The following is a 16,961-nucleotide window of genomic DNA, read 5'->3' as shown; positions in this document are numbered from 1 at the left end:
TTGGTGGAGTTTCCATCATATTGCGTACACCTATGCAGTCCTTTTTGTTTTATGAAGGGGACTCATAAAGGACATAGGGGTGGTGATGTGGGACAGGTTACGTTGGACCACAGAGTCGACACTCAACCAGACATCCCTACAAGGACTCACCTGTCCTGCAGTGTACTCAATAAGATGAAAAGTTCAAATCATTGCAGGCAGAAATATTACTAACAGAACTACAGTCGTTCCCGAGTCCCGAGTCTACAGGCAATCCAATGTGGTGTCAGGGCAATTGGTGTGAATCTGTACGGAAATCTGTGACACTCAATTCAGGATGATACATTACGCTACGTTGAATAAAATAGTGGTCGTACAATATCATGCGAGTTGGAGGACGTACAGTATCATACTTCTTGGAGGACATATAGCATTGCAAAGTCTTTGTCTGAGACCACGTTGCTTGTTGCACAACAAAGGACAATTACGGGGACAATTTAAGTTGGCGGTTACGGGAACTAACTACAAAGGTTAGGAGGACTAAAATGACAAAGGTTAGGTGAATTTACATAGCAGGTGAATTGGGTTAACGTTAGAATAAGGGTTAGGGGAAAGGTTAGCTAAAATGCTACAGATATCCCCGAGGCGGCTCGATCATGCAACCTTTGGATTGCTAGACTGTAGGGATCATACCTCTTGGAGGTGCTCAGAACTACACAATTATATTTTGTGCGGCTCTGAGGCCAGGCTGGGCAATCATATCTATTCTACACAATACATTTCTATCTGAACGTCCTGTAACGTTTGCACCCTCCTGAACAGACCCCAGGTAGTCCTCAGCTGATGGAATATAAATGGAATTGCAAACAGACCAGCTGTTGTTGAAAATATTATGGGTGGATTTATAAAGTTGATTTGCCAATAATAGTCAATAAACAATGATTGAGAACTGACATGATAAATTGCGGAGATGAGATCGCTGAACACCATTAGCCTGCTGAGGCCTGTTTAAAACCAACAAGAGACCTGGGCTTACAGATGACCCCGCACATTGAATGCAATGGCATCCTAGATAGCTACAATGTGGAGTCCGGAACATATCTGGCGAAAAGTCCATAGGTTTACCTGTTTCCAGTAATCTTTGTACTGAATTCACATCTACTATCCATACCTCCTTGTCCATCCTTCTGGATTGTCCAATGTGTGGATATCTTTAAAGAAACCGTCTGAACCAAACCGGCACCATACTTCACCTGTGATAGACAGTGCTCAAGACGAGCTACTGCATATCCTACCACTGTCTGTCTACCACGCCTGGGGTTATGTGCCGGTTTGGAGAAAAGGTTTGGAGAAAAGTTTCCTTACAGATCCACACATTATACAATCTGGATGAATGGACAAGGAGTTACTGATTATAGATATGCCTCAGTGATTTTCACAGAATATGTTCTGGGTTCTGTATTATAGCGTTCTAGGACACCATTGCAATTCATTGCATCCTATGTAGGGCTACAAGAGACCTTCAAGCCCAGGCTATCCCAACAACAGATTCAGATCGATGTGCTTTGGGGAGGACAGTAGGAATGTAAGAGGTTATGCTTGACTGACCCTGTGTCCCAGTACTCTTTCCCTGTCTCCTATCCTTCAAGATCACCCTATTGCCTTTACCCTTTAGGCCATTTCAGATCTCTGGTCAATGAGGAAAGGAAACTCTTGAAGTGTACTGGGACATGGTATGACATTTAAAAGTTCCACTTGATGTCCCAGTATTGAAGCGTTTCCTTTGTTGTTTGTGATTCCTCTTCAGCCAGCTCCTGGCTTCCTGTGGTTAGTGATGTTACTCCTACTGTCTGTGCTGTGCTTCCTGCCCCTGAAAGGAAACCCCCAGCGCAAAGTTGAAAATAAAGACTTCTGACAAATCTGTTGGATAAAAATGTAGTGTCATTTGTTCACCACTTTCATACATCTATCTTGTTCTTCCCACATCATCTCCGGAGTGAGAACACCGTCTGATTTAGACACTAGTTTTCTGGGTTGGCTTTGCCTGCTGCTATGCCATTGCCTTAACTTAGGACGGGACTCAGTGAAAGGCACATTTCGACAAGGGCACAACACTGTCAACATTGCGCTTTCTACAGGCAATTCCCTGACTGTCTGTAGACTGCACTCACAGTAAACGCTGCGAATGTTGGCTCAAGCGTAAACTACCTTTCAAGTGCAGTGTGCTTGTCGACAATGCGACTTATGATTGAATCCCAATGACAGATCTTATTTTCCAGAGCTAAAGCAGATTCAGCAACTCCCCACTAAAGAACAACAACTAACGTTCCGGTTAAAATCCCCGTCTCCACTCTTAAGCATCTCCTTAATTCATCGAAAGAATCAGTGACATTCGTGTACTAAATCATGATTCTTTCAATACTTCATTCTTGCTGACAGCCTGTACGAGAGATGAACTGCATCTCAATAACTGTTCTTGAGTCATATTTAGCCATATCAGAACTGCAATGGAACATGGTCACGAATTAGAGATAAGTGGGTGGGTCATAGTACTGTTCATACCAGGGATGCAGAGGATCTGCGGCTCCTCCCACTTGCCACCCGGCAGGCACACGGCCAGAGAGTTTCGTCTCTGCTGGAAGCCCTGGGCACAGTAGTAGCGCACAACGGCGCCCGTCTCGTACCTCTGGCGAATTTTGCCAAACGCGAGTGCGTTTCGGACTTTGGGGGGAGGGCCACATGAAGCTGTGGGAGGAGTTACGAAAGACTGTAGGTGATAATGTATTTTAAACCGAAAACAAATTCATGAAAAGTTGAAAGACTATTTGTCTGTTAAACACATTCAATACAGTTTCGGGCAGGACAGTAGTTTGGGACTGTATTGAATGTGTGCATTAAACATCTACGACTACTTCTATAGACCTCTAAGTTACGTCAATGTAATCAATTGCATAGAGGTAGTTACAGGTACAGTAGGTAAAGGAACTGGTCTATTGCTGCCTGTTTGTAGTAACATCATGTCCATTACTCACAGGTGCCTTTCTTGCAGGTGTAGGCCAGGTGGTAGTTGCAGGGCACGTCACTCCAGTGCCCAGAATCATGCCATACCATCACCACACAGTCCTCTCCAGACAGGAAGTAACTGTCAGGCTGGCCCCTGTACCAGTTCTCATAGAGCTGTGAAGACAAGTCTTTTCCTTTAGTCTTTGTAGCTGCATGTCATCCTGTGGACAGGTTTTGACCCAGTACTTTTTCTCCGTCAAACTAATCTGTCTGGACTCACCAGTGGGTTGCCATCGGACCAGTGGAAATCCCCCTCGATTGTCTTGTCGTTTAGTCCCGTCCACTGATACTCCTTAAAGTTATCTGAGGATAGAATAACACATTTTATTTGCTTTTCAAGCAGTAGTCCTATCGCTTCTCTAACAAGTTATACAGTAGGTCTTTGTCTTCGTGCTTCCACTGCTAATATCAACAACTCTGCCAGGGTTTGCATTGCCAAATGACTGGGTTTGAAGTTAATTGGAGGTAACATGGCCTGTAGTTTAGAACACGCTGAAGCTGCCCGCAGCACTTCCATTGTTTTTTTGTTAATATCAGAAGTTGGTGACAGTGGCTGAGTACAGTTTGTCACTCTGGTTAAAAGTAAGTGTGCATCTAACTTATTTTGTCATTTTGGTGAACTACCTTACCCAGATTACCATTAGCATGTGGCACTTCCGCCCAGCAGGGTCAATGGCATGACATTTGTCCTTCCTATGCTAATAAATAGCACACATAAAACCTTGAGAGCTAGCTGTTGTCTTTTCGATGTATTCATGTGCAGTAAACTGGTACACTATGCAAACAAATGAAGTAGCCTATCAATGGAAGGGGAAAGGGGGTGTATGAAGTTTGGTGGCTTGCTGTCACTACTCCCAGCGTACTGTTAATGAAGTCCTTCTCTTCAGGTGTCATGATTGACGCCAGGTGGCCCCCCACCATGCGACAGTGCTGCTCCGCCACCTCCCAGCTCAGCCGCTGGTTGAAGTGCTTGTAGCAGTTCCCGTGGAACTTCTGCCAGCCCACCTCACACTGCTCCAGATCTAAGAGACAGAACAGGAGGGAGGGAGGGAGGGAGGGAGGGAGGGAGAGATTTTATTAATTCATTTGAATGATTGAGAGGGAAAGGTAAGATTTGTTGAGATTTTCTGACCATTGAGCAAGAAAGAAAGAGAACGGTTGGTTTTGAGAAACAATGAGGCGATCCAAACAAAACTACCTTAAAGACCTTGGCCGGGATTCAATCTAAGACACATTGTCGACAAGTGCAACGCACTTGACTTTTGAAGGAGATTGTTTACGCTTGAGCCGACATTCAAGGTGTTGACATGAATGTGATCGCCGCGAAAGTCAGGAAAATGGCCTTTTGATGGAATCCTTGCCGTACATTTTCCCTGATTCACGGAGCAGATGGATCCATGAGGTCCATCCATCTAAAGAACACTTCTCATCTCACCTTCTTTCCATTTCTATTTTCTCATCCCTAAATCTGTGTGACAGGAACACAGCGGCATAGCAAGCAGGTCTCAGAGAAAAGCCTACGTCAGACAGAACTGAAGGGGGACAATTGTTCCAAAAGCAAGGTTTTGTCCCCTTTGAACAAGGCGGGTCTTTGAGTTTGACAGGCTCCTAAAGCCACAGTGTGTAAGATTTCCCTTTTTATTGATTTTGAGTTAGTTATCAACAGACTAGTTCTACAAAACTAGACTAGCACAACTGTCTTACCTAATCATAACAAAACAATGAAGGACCTCTCACTTCCTTTGGCTTCTTTTATTTGTGAAGATGACTGGAACATAGCTGACTTATTCTGCTTCAGTACATACAAACCCCAAAGTATTTTTTTACTGAATGTGGTAATGCATTACTGGGGGATTTACAACAAGCACTCTTACAATTACGGAGCTACTGTAACAGCCGAATGACGAGCTCACCTGTCTGACAGAGGTCACCTCCATAGCTGGGCAAACAGAGGCATTTGGTGCTCCCGCCCATCTCAACGCAGGTGCCGCCGTTGGCACAGGGGTCCTCCAGACAGGCATCTGAAACACAGCAAGAGTTGTACAAGTAATAGGATGATAATATCATGCAATTATAGCCTAGTGTGTAGAAGGCAGTGACGGCGGCAGCAGCAGCCAAGAGGAGAAAGAAAACAAAGGTGGTTAAAATATGAATATGATGATAAAAGAGTTGAAGACGGAGGAGTTTAGAGATTATGTAAAGAAAAAGCGAAGGTTGGTCAAGGTCTGTAAGGCTGCCCGAATAAGGTGCTTTATCTCCTGCCCGAATGACGTTCCATTAACTCAGTTTGACCACAGTCCTTGTCATCATCGCTGAAGATATCCCCTGTAACCTTGAATGATTCCCATACTATTCTCCAGGTCAAGTACTTGTTAACCCTCAGGGTAATTTCGCCCTCTTCTGGCGAGGATGAGTCATTTCTGTCACATCTACAATTATGCTGATTTCAGTGTTGTGCTAATTAGAAATGTAGTGATGGTGATGGTGATGTGATATAGAGGGAAAGATAATTTGTAGTACTGTCTTTATCTGCAATTGATTGCCTAAAATGAACCTGTCGTGATGTTTTCCATTTTTTATACTTTTGCATGTATCTCTGTGTAGATGTAGTTATATTTTGGTCTGGAACATATTACCAACGTGTTACGTTTGCTGACAATTGTAAAAATGAACTAAGACACATTATGGATGCCTCATACCTTATAGTGGTATTTCTGCAATCTACTGTAAATGTAACCTGGGCTGGAACCAGAAGTGAGAGAGTGAGACTTAGACATCAGACCATTTGGTATCAAAATACAAGAACACCAAATATAATCTAATTGAAAGTATCCCTTCGCCTCTTGTGTCAGACTGGATGGAGCGCACACATGTATCAGACAAGAATACCTCCCTGTTCTCCTATCCTTTAGTACCCTCCAAGGTCATCATTAAATTCAGGGCCCTGGGTCTGAACCCCGCCCTGTGCAACTGGGTTCTGGACTTCCTGGCGGACTGCCCCCAGGTGGTGAAAGGGGAAACAACACCTCCACTTTGCTGATCCTCAACACAGGGGCCCCACAAGGGTGCGTGCTCAGCCCTCCTGTACTCCGTTAACCCATGACTGCGTGGCCACGCACGCCTCCAACTCAATCATCAAGTTTGCAGACGATACAACAGTAGTAGACCTGACGAGGCAGCCTACAGGGAGGTGGTGAGGGTCTTGGGAGAGTGGTGCCAGGAAAATAACCTCTCACTCAACGTCAACAAAACAAAGGAGCTGATCGTGTACTGCAGGAAACAACAGAAGGAAAAGGTGGAAAGCTGCAAGTTCCTCGGCGTACAAATCAATGACGATCTGAAATGGTCCACCCACACAGTGAGGTGAAGAAGCCGCAACAGCACCTCTTCAACCTCAGGAGGTTGAAGAAATTCTTGGCCCCTAAAACCCTCCCAAACTTTTACAGATGCACAATTGACAGCACTCTGTCGGGCTGTATCACCGCCTGGTACGGCAACTGCACCGCCCGCAACCGCAGGGCTCTCCAAAGGATGGTGCGGTCTGCACAACGCATCACTGGGAGCAAACTACCTGCCCTCCAGGACACTTACAGCATGCCACAGGAAGGCCAAAAAGATCATCAAGGACATCCACCACCCGAGCCACGGCCTGTTCACTCCGTTATCATCCAGAAGGCGAGGTCAGTACAGGTGCATCAAAGCTGGGACCGAGAGACTGAAAAACAACTTATATCAGACTGTTAAATAGCTATCATTAGCCGGCTTCCACCCGGTTACTCAACCCTGCACCTTAAAGGCTGCTGCCCTATATACATAAACTTGGAATCACAGACCATTGAAATGATGGAACACTATTCACTTTAAAAATAATATTTACATACTGCTTTACTCATCTCATATGTATATACTGTCTTCTGTTATACTGTATTTTAGTCAGCGCCACTTCGACATTGTTAGATCTAATATTTATATATTTCTTAATTCCATTCTTTAACTTACATTTCTGTGTATTGTTGTGAATTGTTTTTAGATACTACCGCACTGTTAGATACTACTGCACTGTTGGAGCTAGGAACACAAGCATTTCGCTACACCCGCAATAACATCTGCTAAATATGTGAATGTGACCAAGGAAATTTGATTTTATTTTGCTTAACATGCAACCAGCCAGTAGGTGGCACCAAAGTTCCCGTATTGAGTTGACACAACACTCACAAGGCCTGTACAGTGCCTTCAGGCCCCTTGACTTTTCCCCACATTTTGTTACGTTACAGCCTTATTCTAAAATGGATGAAAAAATATATCCTCAGCAATCTACACACAATACCCCATAATGACGTTTTTTAGAAATACCTTATTTACGTAAGTATTCAGACCCTTTGCTATGAGACTCGAAATTGCATCCTGTTTCCATTTATCATCCTTGAGATGTTTCTACAACTTGATTGGAGTCCACCTGTGGTAAATTCAATTGATTGGACATGATTTGGAAAGGCACACGCCTGTCTATGTAAGGTCCCACAGTTGACAGTACATGTCAGAGCAAAAAAACAAGCCAGAGTTATTCTGTGGAGATAGGAAAATCTTCCAGAAGGACAACCATCTCTGCAGCACTCTGCTAATCTGACCTTCATGGTATAGTGGCCAGATGGAAGCCACTCCTCAGTGAAAGGCAATTGACAGCCTGCTTGGAGTTTGCCAAAAGGCACCTAAAGACTCTCAGACCATGATAAACAAGATTATCTGGTCTAATGAAACCAAGATTGAACTCTTTGGCCTGAATTTCAAGCATCACTTCTGGAGTAAACCTGGCATCATCCCTATGGTGAAGCATGGTGGTGGCAGCGTCATGCTGTGGGGATGTTTTTCAGCAGCAGGGACTGGGAGACTAGTCAGGATCGAGGCAAAGATGTACGGAGAAAAGTATAGAGAGTTTAATGATGAAAACCTGCTCCAGAGCGCTCAGAACTTCAGACTGGAGCAAAGATTCACCGACCCTAAGCACACAGCCAAGAAAACACATGAGTGTCTTCGGGACAAGTCTCTGAACGTCCTTGAGAAGTCCAGCCAGAGACCGTTTTTTCTTTATTTTATTTTACCCCCTTTTTCTTCGTGGTATCCAATTGTTAGTAGTTACTGTCTTTTCTCATCGCTACAACTCCCATATGGGCTTGGGAGAGACGAAGGTCGAGACTCATGCGTCCTCCGAAACACAACCCAACCAAGCCGCACTGCTTCTTAACACAGCACGCACTCAACCCGGAAGCCAGCCGCACCAATGTGTCAGAGGAAACCCTGTACACCTAGCGACCTGGTCAGCATGCACTGCGCCCGGCCCACCACAGGAGTCGCTAGTGCGCGAGGAGACAAGGATATCCCTACCGGACAAACCCTCCCTAACCCGGACGATGCTAGGCCAATTGTGCTTCGCCCCATGGACCTCACGGTCGCGGTCGGCTGCGACAGAGCCTGGGCTCGAACCCAGAGTCTCTGGTGGCACAGCTAGCACTGCGCCACCCGGGAGGCCCAGAGCCTGGTTTTGAACCTGATCGAACATCTCTGGAGAGACCTGAAAATAACTGACTGTACAGCAACGCTTCCCATCCAAGCTGACAGAGCTTGAGAGGATCTGCAGAGAAGAATGGGAGAAACTCCCCAAATACAGGTGAGCCAAGCTTGTAGCATCATACCCAAGAAGTCCCGAGACTGTAATCACTGCCAAAGGTGCTTCAACAAAGCACTGAGTCAAGGGTCTGAATAATAATACTAATTATATTATAATAATAATAATGTAATATTTCAGTTTTGATTTTTTTTATAAATGTGCAACATTTCTAAAATCGTGTTTTTGCTTTGTCATTATGGGGTATTGGGTGTAGATTGATTAGGGGGAGAAAAAAACAATTTAACACATTTTAGAAGAAGGCATTAATCTACCAAAATGTGGAAAACGTCAACCGGTCTGAATTCTTTCCGAAGGCTCTGTATCTGGCTTCACCTGTGTCGAGAAAGCTCGAGGTAGAAATGGTCCTTAACTACAATTGTAGGAACAGATTACCCAACCCCCGATTTTAACCATTGGGCGGATGACAAAATACAAGATGCTGTGTCAGTGGTTAGGGCAACTTCTACCTAATCTGCCAGGAAAGTAAAGCACCAGCGGTAAACCAAAACTTAAAGGTCATGTCCTCTAATTTAGATGTTCACTTTAATGGTTACGCCTCTGTGTAAAAAGCACATGACCTAAAATGAGACAGCAAATGTAGCATTTTATACAATTCAGTTCAAGTTATCCAACAGGCTGGTTTATGGTCTGTTGGTTTAGTGGTTTTATGAATGGTCCCATCCTGTATGAGTTAATTCCTTAGAGGAGAAAGCACACATGTTTAAAGAACAACCAATGCTGTTAGCTGTGCTTGTGAGATGCTGCTTCTGACTCTCCATCTACACAATCACAATCTGCAAAGACCCATTTTAGATGAGATGACACGGAACTAATCATGTCACACTGATGTCACTTCAGCGTCAAACAATAAACCAGCCTCAATAGTTTCCCCTTTTCCCATTAAGCAACTCTTACTCATTACAAATGTTTAACATTTTCGGGGGGGGGGGGGGGGGAACTATGATCAGACTGCCATCTAGGAGGTCATTGTCATTCTTCAAATGATACGTCCTGTTACACTGGGAGATTGGTGGCATTACAGACATTTGTACCTCAATTAACATTACAAATATTCTGATAGATGTCATTTAGATATCGACAAGAAACATTCCATTATTGTGGTTATATAAGTGACATTCTGTGCTATACAATCTACTATAGACTAACTCAATAGCTGCTGAGTTAGTTTAAAAAAAGGTGCTGATGTTTTGTAACCGGGATGCTATCCCTCTATGAAATCAATATTATCTGTAATCTTTACCAATAAAATGTCAGCGGTGTTGCATTTGGGAGTCAGTGCTGTTACATTCAGAGTTAGTGGCGCTACAATGCAAGGACAAATGTTTGTCCGGTTAAATAACGCTGGGTTATTTTTTTCTCCATTTGGAATTGTGCTCAAATTAATACGGGCCCCTGGTAAGAGAAGATTGACTGTCTGAATGCTGAAACATTCAAGACGGTGAAGTTGCAAGTTGGACATCAGTCTTGCAGGAAGAATAGGAGGAGACAAACAAGCATTGCAATTCTCTTTCACAGAAATGGTGTGTCCGGGCAATACAGTACTTCATAGAAGTCAATCTTTGAGTGAAAAAAAAACATGATGCACAGCAAGACTGGTTTGTTGGACAAGTGGCAAAAGGGAGTTGTCCCATATATCTGTCAATGACGAGAAGCAGGGTGCTCTTTATCTGGGAGGGAAGGGAAGGAGGGTGAGTGGGCTGCTGAGACAAACAGTGAGACAGACGAAGAGGAGCCGTTGGGAGGCTGGTGGTTTGCAGAAAGTAGAGCAAGGCAGCTTGGGGTGGGAGTGGCCAGGGTTTAGTGCATCATGGTACCGAGCAGCAAGAGGAGGGCGGTTAGGCTGGTTAGGGTGGCTCTAGTGTTACCTGAAATCTTCCTGGCACTGCCCACGGCAGCCCTCTCATTGGGCAACATGAGCAGGGTGGGTGGCTGGGTGAGGCCGAATTCCAGATCCAACCGGCCCTGATCCACAGGGGGCATAAGAGCCGTCACCCTCTCCGGCTCAGATGTTTCTGGGGGACCTTGTGTCGTGGAGGTGGTGGGGCTCCAGGTCCGTGTGGCCCACTCTGTGGAGGTGTACATGGTGGATGTGGACATGGTGGCTGCGGTGGGATCCGTACTTGAGGTGGACAAGGAGTCTGACCCAAACAGATCAGGTTCTTCTGAGGAGTCTGGAAGATCTGTCTGGGAAGAGGTGGAAAGAGGTTCCCCGCTGTATTCAAAGTCTTCCTGAGACTCTTGGGGTGCAGAGGTGGTTCGGTGCAGATCCCAGCTGGATGTTTGCGACTCAAGGGGGAAGACGGTCACTTTTTCTCCCAGGGATGGTTCATCAGTGCTTGGCTCATGTCCACTTCCGTCTTCTTCAGGGTCCGTGGTTGTGGGATCCATCTCTATTCTGGACATGGTCGTTGTTTGATAGCCCAGAGTGGTAAACTCGACGGGCAGCTGGGAGGTGGTGGAGAGGTCTGGAGACTCGGTAGTGGCTATGCCCTCTCCAGACCCCAGGTGCTCCTCATCAGACTCCCCTGGTGCCAGCTCCACTTCTCTAGAAGGTACCAATCTCTCTGGAATGACGATACCCTCAAAATCTAGACTGGTGCTGCCCTCCAGCCTAGCGGAGGAAGTTCCCTGCGAGGTTACTTTTGGATGGCCTACTGTGGAGTACACATCCAGTCCTAGCTCCTCCGAATGATCCAGTCCCGATAAGATGCTGCTTGAATGCGTAACTCCTGTCTGCTCCTCACTGGGAATGCTGGTGGCTCCAGGGGAGGCAGACATGTGAGTGGTGAAGGAGGAGGAAGAGGAGGAGGAGGAGGAGGAGGAGGAGGAGGAGGTGGGGAATCTGTCTGTGTGGATTCCCTGGTGGACAACTAGTTCTATCTCTGTAAAGAAAGTACAATAAACATTTTTTGTTGCATGATAATCAAGTTCTACACGGCTCTACAATGACAAAGTAAATAGAGTTAGGAGTAACTTCATGTATCATAAAGCTACAGGCCTAAGTATTTTAGGAATTGGCTGCCACATTGGCCATACCTTGGGACACATCTCCAGATCCATCCAGGGGCGACCACACTGAGGTTGCCTTTGTGTGGGGGGAGAGGGTAGACCATGCTGGGCGGGGATCAAGCTCTCCCGGGGACTTGGTAGAGATGGATGTCTCCTCAGGCTCTCCCACGATCACCTCTTTGTGTCTTCTCTCTGCGGCATGGTCACGTGCCTCGGTAGCATTCTCTATGGGTTCAAAGGCCATTGTGGTAGTCTCTTTTGTATTCTCCCGATGACTCTGGTTACCTCCTGTTGTGCTGTAGTTGGCTTCCACTTGATCCAACTCGAGATTGGTCTCTGGCATTGGCTGGAAGTGCTTGGAAGATCCTGACTGTTGGTAGTCAGTTTCCTCCGGGTTCATCTCTGGCATCGGCTGGTAATGTCTGTGTGGCTCGTAGGACGGCTCAGGGAATTCTGGGGCTGTTTCCAGCACTAGCCGGTAGAGACTGGAATTGCCTTCGTGGAGAGAGTCTAGAACACTAGAGGTTCTGGGTAGTGAAGTAGAATTTTGATAGTCTCCTTTTTGATAGTCTCCTTCGTGGAGGGAGTCTGGCTCACTGGAGGTGTTGGGTAGTGAAGTAGAATTGTGTGAGTGATAGTCTCCTTCATGGAGGGAGTCTGGCTCACTGGAGGTGCTGGGTAGTGAAGTAGAATTCTGGGAGTGATAGTCTCCTTCGTGGAGGGAGTCTGGCTCACTGGAGGTGCTAGGTAGTGAAGTAGAATTCTGGGAGTGATAGTCTCCTTCGTGGAGGGAGTCTGGCTCACTGGAGGTGTTGGGTAGTGAAGTAGAATTCTGGGAGTGATTGTCTCCTTCATGGAGGGAGACTGGCTCACTGGAGGTGCTGGGCAGTGAAGTAGAATTCTGGGAGTGATAGTCTCCTTCGTGGAGGGAGTCTGGCTCACTGGAGGTGTTAGGTAGTGAAGTAGAATTCTGGGAGTGATTGTCTCCTTCGTGGAGGGAGACTGGCTCACTGGAGGTGCTGGGTAGTGAAGTAGAATTCTGGGAGTGATAGTCTCCTTCGTGGAGGGAGTCTGGCTTACTGGAGGTGCTGGGTAGTGAACTAGAATTCTGGGAGTGATAGTCTCTTTCGTGGAGGGAGTCTGGCTCACTGGAGGTGCTGGGTATGGAAATATAATTCTGGGAGTGATAGTCTCCTTCATAGAGGGAGTCTGGCACACTGGAGGTGCTGGGTATGGAAATAGAATTCTGGGAGTGATAATCTCCTTCGTGGAGGGAGTCTGGCTCACTGGAGGTGCTGGGTATGGAACTAGAATTCTGGGAGTGATTATCTCCTTCGTGGAGGGAGTCTGGCTTAGTGGAGGTGCTGGGTATGGAACTAGAATTCTGGGAGTGATAGTCTCTTTCGTGGAGGGAGTCTGGCTCACTGGAGGTGTTGGGTAGTGAAGTAGCATGCTGGGAGTGGTAGTTTTCCTCTACAGGAAGTGAAGTCTCATCAAAGGGCTGGAGAAGGTCCTGGGAAGAGGCTGAATGGGTGAGGGGGACCTCTGTGCTTGACAGGGCAGTAGGGGGAGTCCCCTGCAGATCCTCCTGAGCAGGAGCCGACTGGAAGACAGGGAGGGATCCCAGGACACTCTGGGCCTCTCGCTCCACTTGCTTGCTATCCTGGCTCAGATAGAGCTCCTCAGCAGGCTCCATAAGAACGACAATATCTTGTCCGATGTCCTCTGGCTCAGTGGCCATGTAGTCCATGGGGGCATCAGTGTGAGGATTTCCAACACCTGAGAAGAACAGGGGTTAGACAGGAGAGTCAGGGAGATAGGTTTATCTCCGTTCATATGACAAACACCTTCTCTGCATAACGTCACAACAGAATCGCCGGAAGCATGCAATCCGAAACAATCTCTGGCAATACTAAAACCTATATGATCTGTTTTAGAATGAATTAGTCCAGTACAATACCCAGACCTCTGAAACAATAAACATCATGGCGGCTGGATGATTCAGGGAAGCCTGTCTGGTTGCTGTAGCGATACAGGGTCTTGACCCCTGCCTGAGGCCCTCCACAGCGCTCCCTAGGGATGATGATGGGGTACCGCACACTGCCATCAGACAGCCAGCCAGGGTTGCAGCTGTCCAAACCCTTGCTCCACGCCACGTACAGCTGCCCTGTGGTAGCCAGCTCTGCCCCTTCCTTCTCGCAGTAAGCCCGAGCCTCGTCCAATGACAGCTGCTGAGGGGCAGAGCCATGGAACACCTCCCCTACACAAAACGGGTCACTTGTTAGACTCCTAATGGGAATTAGATTCCAGACGCATGTCCTAGATCCTTCATTTCCCTGCAGTATCTGGAAAAACACAAAAGGCTGAACACATGGGAGAATGAGACCTTGGTTGGGAAATTGACTTTGAATATGTTACACATTAAAAAAAGGTATTGTAACTGTCCTTGAAAGGAAAGTACTGTCAATGTCTAAAGTGTATGCTGTTTAAATACTAATGATCTGACTCATCTAAAGTGAGTACTCTGTCCACTAGCTAAAAACCCTCCATGCCTGTAACTTAAAGGGATAGTTATATATTATAAATTATATATAGGTTTCCTTGCACTGTAAGTAGTCTATTTTCAAGGTATGACAGCAATCCATGCTTTAGTTTAGTTTCCCTGGAACTGTTACCACATGCTAACATTTTAGCATTTGTGGCACAAATCTCATTCAAGAAATGGGACTGATATTAGCATTTTTTGCACATCATGTCCAAATAATCCGAAAGTATCTAAAATTGTGAAGCTCACAAAGTAATTTATAGATGATTTGAACATGAGGGTGAAAAATGCTAATATCGGTCCCATGACTTGAATGGTGCCACAAATGCTGAATGCTAAAACGTTAGCATGTGGAAACAGTACCAGGGAAACTAAATAAAAGCATGGATTGCTGTCTTACCTTGTTCATAGACTGTTTGCAGGGTAAGGAACCAATATGTCATTTTGTAATTTGGGTGAACTATCCCTTTAAGGACACCTAACACAGTAATTTGATAGAGTGCCTTCAGAACACATGATAATATATAACGACAAAGCATCTGAATTGACAAATTTACATAGAAGACGACACTGAGTGTAAAAAACATTAAGAACACCTTCCTAATATTGAGTTGCACCATCCTTTTGCCCTCAGAACAGACTCAATTTGTCTGGGCATGGACTCTACAAGGTGTTGAACACGTTCCACAGGGATGCTGGCTCATGTTGACTCCAATGATTCCCACAGTTGTGTCAAGTCAGCTGGATGTCCTTTGGGTGGTGGACCATATCTTGATGCACAGGGGAAATTGTTCAGCATGAAAAACCCAGCAGCATTGCAGTTCTTGACACACTCAAACTGGTGTGCCTGGCACCTACTACAATTTTTCATTTAAGTGCACTTAAATCTTTTGTCTTGTCCATTCACCCTCAGAATGGCACACATACACAATCCATACCTCAATTGCCTCAAGGCCTTAAAATCCTTCTTTAACCTGTCTCCTCCCCTTCATCTACACTGATTTAAGTGGATTTATCAAATTATATCAATAAGGGGATCATAGCTTTCACCTTGATTCACCTGGTCAGTCTATGTCATGAAGAGAGCAGGTGTCCTTAATAGTTTGTACTTTATGATTTTTGACGCAACGTCACAGACTTACAAACATACGTTATTGCTCTGTAGAATCCCATTTACATCTTTTTTTACAGGGAGCTATTCACACTGACTTTTTACGATAAGATATTCACAAGTTGTTGTTTTTTTACCATCAATATGCTCCACATAACAATACACATCAAACAGCTCCTCTGATTCCAGCGTCCCATAGTTCCTCAATCCCGGGCGGCCATCCATGTCACCATAGCAACCTTCCCGGGGAACTTGGATTGGATATCTGCAGAATAGGTGCAAGAACTGAAAATATTTGTATTTCCTGTGAATAGAAAGCATTGTAAAGACTAACTCTGACGGGCGAGGGGCCTCAGTTGTTGTTGTATAATCTGTTAGCAGGATTTCTTTGTGTGTTGGAAACATGGACCAAATGCAGTCCCTATTTTACACATGTAAGCCATGAAAATACACATGAGGAAATCTAGCGTATTTAACACCAGGACTAGAGTGAGCAGGAGGAGAATTCAGCTGCCGTCAGGTCAACACACATTCTACCAGAAAAGGGCAACAGCTTCTGCGTGAAATAGTATCACATACCACACAGTGGGCCAAATTCAAAGCCCCGGTAGCCTATTAGACATGTGAATAAACTCACTGCTGTGGGTCGTCATTCTATAATCTTGGCACCTGAGCACTTTCTCGTTAATAACTCAGGTAGTCAAAACAAAGTCTAGCAACTTTAAGAAATGTGTCTTTGTATTATAGGTCATGTTGTGGATACTGGGGTTTACCTGACAGATTGGTCAGCGAGCCAGCCGGCGTCACACTGCTCATAGCCATCGTAATAGGCTGCCAGAAGCTGGTCGGGAGTGGCGATGTGTGCCCCAATGCCCTCGCACGACCTCTGGGCCTCACTGAACGAAAACGCATATCGGCCAGAGGCGTGTCTGTAGTGGAAGACCACACCTATATGCACACGCGTGTGCACAAACACAAACATAGGCACACAGAGAAATACGGACAGGCTTAAATACACAATGTGGTAAAAACTGCAAGACAAATAAAAAAAACTCAAAAAAATTCACAACGACTCCTACAACCTCTGTTACCTTTGACTTTTATCTGTGTGAAATCACTGGCATCGTCCAGGCCTTGCTGCACCTCGCAGCGGTAGTGCCCCGTGTCGCTTGAGCGCAGCTCCCCCAACCAGAGGGAGAGGTCCTCAGGCGAGTCTGCAAAGTTGACCAGGGAGGCTCGTTCTCTGTAGGCCTCATTGACCTTCACCCTTTGACCCCGCGCCACCAGGATCTCTGTCTCCTCCTGCTCCCCCTCATGCAACACGCTCCACTTGATCCGGGGTGGGATCGGGGGCGAGGAGGATGAGGGGGGCCCAGGTGACAGGGACACCAGGCAGGTGATTGTGATGGAGCCCCCCAGGTGTGCAGTGGAGATGGGGGTTGTCTTGGAGATGGTGACCTGGAGTTGACGCTTGTCGTCTAGGTCAGGAAGGAGAGGCACAGTCAGTAAACGATGCTACTGAGTAAGTGGCCGGATATTGACCTCTAGTGGTGGTGGTGAATAATACA

General features: G+C 46.0%; 1 protein-coding gene across 1 annotated transcript in view; it reads right to left on the bottom strand.

Annotated features, from left to right (window-relative positions):
• Window positions 1-459: 459 nt before the first annotated feature.
• LOC139372324 (brevican core protein-like) overlaps window positions 460-16,961 on the bottom strand; it is a 33,350-nt gene continuing 16,848 nt past the window's right edge. The window contains exons 3-14 of the mRNA XM_071112050.1: window positions 16,485-16,871; window positions 16,167-16,341; window positions 15,531-15,658; window positions 13,704-13,997; window positions 11,765-13,516; window positions 10,594-11,610; window positions 4,956-5,063; window positions 3,906-4,064; window positions 3,263-3,345; window positions 3,012-3,156; window positions 2,542-2,724; window positions 460-1,849 (exon numbers count right to left, since the gene is read on the bottom strand). Of these exons, the coding sequence (XP_070968151.1) occupies window positions 1,722-1,849; window positions 2,542-2,724; window positions 3,012-3,156; window positions 3,263-3,345; window positions 3,906-4,064; window positions 4,956-5,063; window positions 10,594-11,610; window positions 11,765-13,516; window positions 13,704-13,997; window positions 15,531-15,658; window positions 16,167-16,341; window positions 16,485-16,871 (4,559 nt within the window). The 3' untranslated portion in view covers window positions 460-1,721. The remainder of the gene's footprint in view (window positions 1,850-2,541; window positions 2,725-3,011; window positions 3,157-3,262; window positions 3,346-3,905; window positions 4,065-4,955; window positions 5,064-10,593; window positions 11,611-11,764; window positions 13,517-13,703; window positions 13,998-15,530; window positions 15,659-16,166; window positions 16,342-16,484; window positions 16,872-16,961) is intronic.

The sequence above is a fragment of the Oncorhynchus clarkii genome, chromosome 18 (genome assembly GCF_045791955.1).
Source record: "Oncorhynchus clarkii lewisi isolate Uvic-CL-2024 chromosome 18, UVic_Ocla_1.0, whole genome shotgun sequence".
Taxonomy (NCBI): domain Eukaryota; kingdom Metazoa; phylum Chordata; class Actinopteri; order Salmoniformes; family Salmonidae; genus Oncorhynchus; species Oncorhynchus clarkii.
The sequence above is the reverse complement of the archived record's forward strand: the minus strand, read 5'-3'. Positions and strand labels throughout refer to the sequence as shown.